Source organism: Peromyscus eremicus, chromosome 4 (assembly GCF_949786415.1).
Source record: "Peromyscus eremicus chromosome 4, PerEre_H2_v1, whole genome shotgun sequence".
Taxonomy (NCBI): domain Eukaryota; kingdom Metazoa; phylum Chordata; class Mammalia; order Rodentia; family Cricetidae; genus Peromyscus; species Peromyscus eremicus.
Window position 1 is genome coordinate 93,080,182 of NC_081419.1, and position 4,863 is coordinate 93,085,044.

At 43.0% G+C, this 4,863-nt stretch overlaps 1 protein-coding gene across 1 annotated transcript in view; it reads left to right on the forward strand.

The window, feature by feature from the left end:
* Nucleotides 1–2,772, forward strand: part of Rad51 (RAD51 recombinase) — a 34,738-nt gene extending 31,966 nt beyond the window's left edge. Inside the window, exons 8-10 of the mRNA XM_059259526.1 lie at nt 1,035–1,164; nt 1,346–1,467; nt 2,072–2,772. Coding sequence (XP_059115509.1) covers nt 1,035–1,164; nt 1,346–1,467; nt 2,072–2,195 — 376 coding nt within the window. The 3' untranslated portion in view covers nt 2,196–2,772. The remainder of the gene's footprint in view (nt 1–1,034; nt 1,165–1,345; nt 1,468–2,071) is intronic.
* The last annotated feature ends 2,091 nt before the right edge of the window (nt 2,773–4,863 follow it).

Sequence of the window (4,863 nt, forward strand, 5' to 3'; positions counted from 1 at the left end):
CCAGCTTTGGTTTTTGTTTGTTTGTTTTTAATATAATATAGTGATACTTTTTTTTTTTTTAGTTTTGTTTGCTCTTAAGATTTATTAAAAGATTATTAAAATTTACTTACGTGTGTGTTTCTGTGAATGTATGCCTCATGTGGGGGGACTTACAAAGTCAGAAGAGGACTCCAATCCCCTGGAGCTGGAGTTCCAGGCCGAGCTACCCAGTATGGGTGCTGGAAACAAACTTGGGTCCTCTAAAAGAACAGACAGTGCTCTTAACAGCTGAGCCATCTCTCTAGCCCCCAATTCCTTTCTTTTAAAAAACGTTTCTGTGTGTATTTGGTGTGTGACATGTGTAAGTGTTTATGTGTACACACACATACATGAGTGTGGGCATGCATATGAAGTGACTCACATGTGCAGGTTAGAGGACACTTTTGGACGTCAGTTCTTACTCTCCACCTCGTTTGAGACAGCATCCCTTCATTGTCTTCTGCTGTGTATGCCAGGCTGGTGTCCACAGGCTTCTAGATTGCAAACACATGCTCCCTTGGCTGCCTTACGTGGGCTCTGGGAATTTAGCCTACATGACAAATGCTTTACCTGCTATCATCTCTGCTCTTCAGGTCTTACTTTGGCACAGTTGCTTTATGGTTTCAGTCAAGTCGCTAGTGAAAGATGAAGCTATGGCTGGAGGTATAGCAGAGTTGCTGTGGTCATGTGTCTTTTCACAGCAATAGAAACCCCGAGACACCTGCCAAAAACAACAGAAGGTACCCACCAAAGGCTGTCTCGGGTTGGACATTTTATAAACATTTTAATAAAACGTGTGTTTGTGTTTGAACTAGGAAGTTGGTGTCAGTAGCTCATCTGTTTTATCCTGGCAGTTGGGAGACTGAGACAGGAGGATCATATATTTCAGAACAGCCTGGGCTGCATAAGTAACAAACCCCAGTCTCAAAAAGAAGAAAAGTGGAAAATATGGAATACATATAATAGGGTGGTGGGGAAGGGAGAAGGTTTTGACAAAGAATTCTTTTTTCTTGTAGGTACGCACTGCTTATTGTAGATAGCGCTACTGCCCTCTACAGAACAGACTACTCAGGTCGAGGAGAGCTTTCAGCCAGGCAAATGCATTTGGCCAGATTTCTGAGGATGCTGCTGCGACTTGCTGATGAGGTAAGCTGTAGTAAAGAAACCAAGAATTCAGTGGCTTTCAGTGGTTACAAATTGCTGGAGCCTTCTGAGGACATTAGTACCTTGTATTATCAAAGATGAACGTTAGTTAGCCATTGCTTTGTTGTGAGCATTAATGTTTTGGTATGTCTGTGGTAAAAACTGACATTCTTTCCCTCATCAGTTTGGTGTAGCCGTGGTAATCACCAACCAGGTAGTAGCCCAAGTGGATGGAGCAGCCATGTTTGCTGCAGATCCCAAAAAACCCATTGGAGGAAACATCATTGCCCATGCATCAACAACCAGGTAAGGTGATGGCAGAGGCTTTCTGGAATGGGTATGATAGAGACATAAGAAAGCACTTCCACTTAGACCCTATTAAACCCTATTAAAGTTGCTGCAGTATAGACACTTAGGAAGCCTCACTAAATTTGTTGTGCTTTGGTTGATACAAGTGTTTGCTTTGCAGATGTAGAGATGGCTCAGTGATTATGATCATGTTCTGATCTTGTAGAGAACCTGAGTTCTCATCACCTCCATGAGGTGCTCACAACCTCCTGTAGCTCCAGCTCCAAGCGATCCAGCAACTCTGGCCTCCGACAGGCCCCTGCCCTCATGTGCACATAGCCACATACAGACACAAATGCCTAGATCTAATTAAAATCTCCCAAGTGTGAAAAAAATACATGAATATTTGATATGCCTCCCTAATTATAAAATAATGTTTTTCTTCAAGCTTTTCAATAAGAGAGTCGTGGCAGAAATGGATTCCTCCAAGTTGGAGGTAGCCAAATACACTAAAAAAGTTCCTAAAAATCCCTTTAGGAAGTTAGGCATGTCTGAAACAGTTAGTTCTGTCATAGGGATAGAATTGTTTATAACTTGGTGTGTTTGTCTGTCTTTGGGTCAGGCTGTACTTGAGGAAAGGAAGAGGGGAGACCAGAATCTGCAAAATCTACGACTCTCCCTGTCTTCCTGAAGCTGAAGCCATGTTTGCCATTAACGCAGATGGAGTGGGAGACGCCAAGGACTGAGTCATCAGGCCGTTTTTTTCTGTGATACACTTTTAAATGCTGTACAGTCTAATGAAGAGGGCAGCTCCCCGGGCTTCTTCAGGCTCTTCCTGATGTGACCGCCAGGACGTGGCTTCCGGGAAAACAATTACTGTATCTGCTATCTGGTGGCAGAAACAGGAGACGGGTCAGAATTCAAACTGATCTGAAATGTTCATTTCTTATAGTTTATTTCTTATAGAGTATATCAATGTCTGATTTCTTTGATGTTTGGAGGAGAGATATGAAATAACAGCTATCAGACAATCTTATGTTTCAAGAGAAGTAAAACTGGAAAGACCTGAGTCTTCTCTCACTTCTCAATGATGGTAAAATAAAATGCCTGAGATGTGACAGGGAATGGGTGCTTTCCACATTCTTTTTCTCTATACGTAAGATGCAAAATTTAAAAGTACATGCCTGGACTCTCACATAATTTAAAAAATGATTGTGGTTAAGGAGTCTTGCATGAGGCATGCTAGACTATCAGTCCTGTAGTGCTTCTTGTTCTGGAGACGTTTATCTAAATTGTTCTGTTAATAAAAACTCGGGAGTCAGATATTGGGGTAAAAACCTGATAAATCAAGAAAGAGACAGACGCCAGGCATAGTGGCACACCTTTAATCCCAGCATTCAGGAGACAGAGGCAGGTGGATCTCTGAGTTCAAGGCCAGCCTGGGCTACAGAGTGAGTTCCAGAACAGTGAGGGCTACACAGAGAGACCCTGTCTCAAAGCAAACAAACAAAAAAATATCGGCAGAGGAACAACCAGTTGACCACAATTCCCAGATCAAAAAAGCCCATGAATCTTTCTAAGCCCCTCCCTACTCCTTCCGGTCCATCTCTGAAGAATCCTGGGTCCTCAAATCTCCATGGCTAATTTGTTCAGCTGGTGGCTGACTTCGCCTCCTGATTCAGGGTTAACTATATTAGTACCCTCAGAGTGTCACGGTGCAATTAAATATCCCAAAACATCTTTTAATTACTAAGAGTTCACTTAAGCAAATTCATCTGCAGCTGTTAATAAGGTAGTTGTGTGCAGTACATGTGCTATTTCTAGGAGTCATTCTCATGCCAACTGAGTACTGCAAAATAATCTCCATAATATCTTTCAGAACTGAGCAGTTATGACCAATTGCTATAGTTGTAAGATTTGAAAACTCAAGAAAGCCTACATTTTCAAATTGCTGCACTTGTATCCTTTGGCCTAGGAGTGAGATTGCCAGGCTGATTTACTATGTCTTTGTTTTTATTCTCTAAGTCTTGTGTTGCAGAGGTCTGACATTGGCCAAATGATTCTGCTTTCGGAATATTTTCAGAAACTATGGTCTCCTTTTGGGTTCTTGAGTCTAATTAATAAAGAATTTCAAAACAGATTTGGAAGGAAGCTGAAAAGCAATTTTATTCAAGTTTAAGAGAAAAGCAATAGAATAGGTAAGCAGAAAATGCTAGCAGCTTCTAAGAGGTAAAGAGCTACAGAAGTTGTCGTGTTTTTTAAGTTAGGCATGGAGATGGGAGAGACAGTAAGGAGGCCCAGGAAGTCAGGGGAACAGGCTTAAGGTTCTGGCTGGTTTTCAAGGGGGTGGGAATTAGATATATGAAAACCAGCCCAAGCCTCTGACCTGAGTTCCGAAGGCACTGGCTTCATCTCAGGACAGAGGATCACAGCAGTGACCAAGGCTAGACCTAGTTTATCCAGGAAGTTAAGGCACTGTGGGCTCCGGGGACATGGCTCAGCAGGGGAAAGCACTGCTGCCTGTCAGAGGACTGAGTTCCCAGCACCCAGAGCGGGTAGCTCACAAAGAGCTTTTACTTCAGCTCCAGAGCAATCTAGCACCTTCACACAATTTTTTTTAATGTGTGTTTTTCCTGTATGTGTATATGTACTACATGTATGCCTGCCTGGTGCCCATGGAGATAAGTCATCAAATGTCCTGGACCTGGAGTTACAGATGTTTTTGAGTCACCATGTGGGTGCTGAGAACTGGGCCTGGGTCCTCTGTAAGCAGCAAGTGTCTATAACCACTGAGCCATCTCTACAGCTGCTGCTGCTAATGTTTATGGTGGGGGCTGGGTATGGTTCGACATGCCTTTAATCTCAGGAGGCAGGTGGCTCTCTGAGTTCCAGGGCAGCCAAGTCTACAGAGAAGAGGAAAGGAGTCTCTGCTCCAGGCCATCATTTCTGGAATGCAGTGGGGACCTCTGTGTAAACAAACGTTTTCCTGGGCGGGGGAGGGGGGGGGATTAAACCATTTGCATGAGAAACTTAGAGTGGTGAAATAAAGATTAGAATTTTTGTCCTAAACCCAAGTTTCAATAGAATTTGATAGAAAAGACTATTTCTTGCTGCTGAAGAGATAGTTCAGCGGTTAAGAGCACGTGGTGCTCTTCCAGAGAACTTGAGTCTGATTCCCAGCACCCACGTCACATGACTCAGAAAGCTTGTAACTCAGCCTCCAGACCCGATACCCTCTTCTGGCCTCCCTCAGGCAAACACACGGGACATACACTCACACATAAATAAGTCTAAAATTTTTTTGCTGAAAAGGTAAGAAGCCCAAATGTTTGATGTACATGCTTTTTGTCTTCAGTTTCCTCTGTGGAAGGAAAAATACTCTCAAGTTGTCAAATAATGGAAACAGACAACATA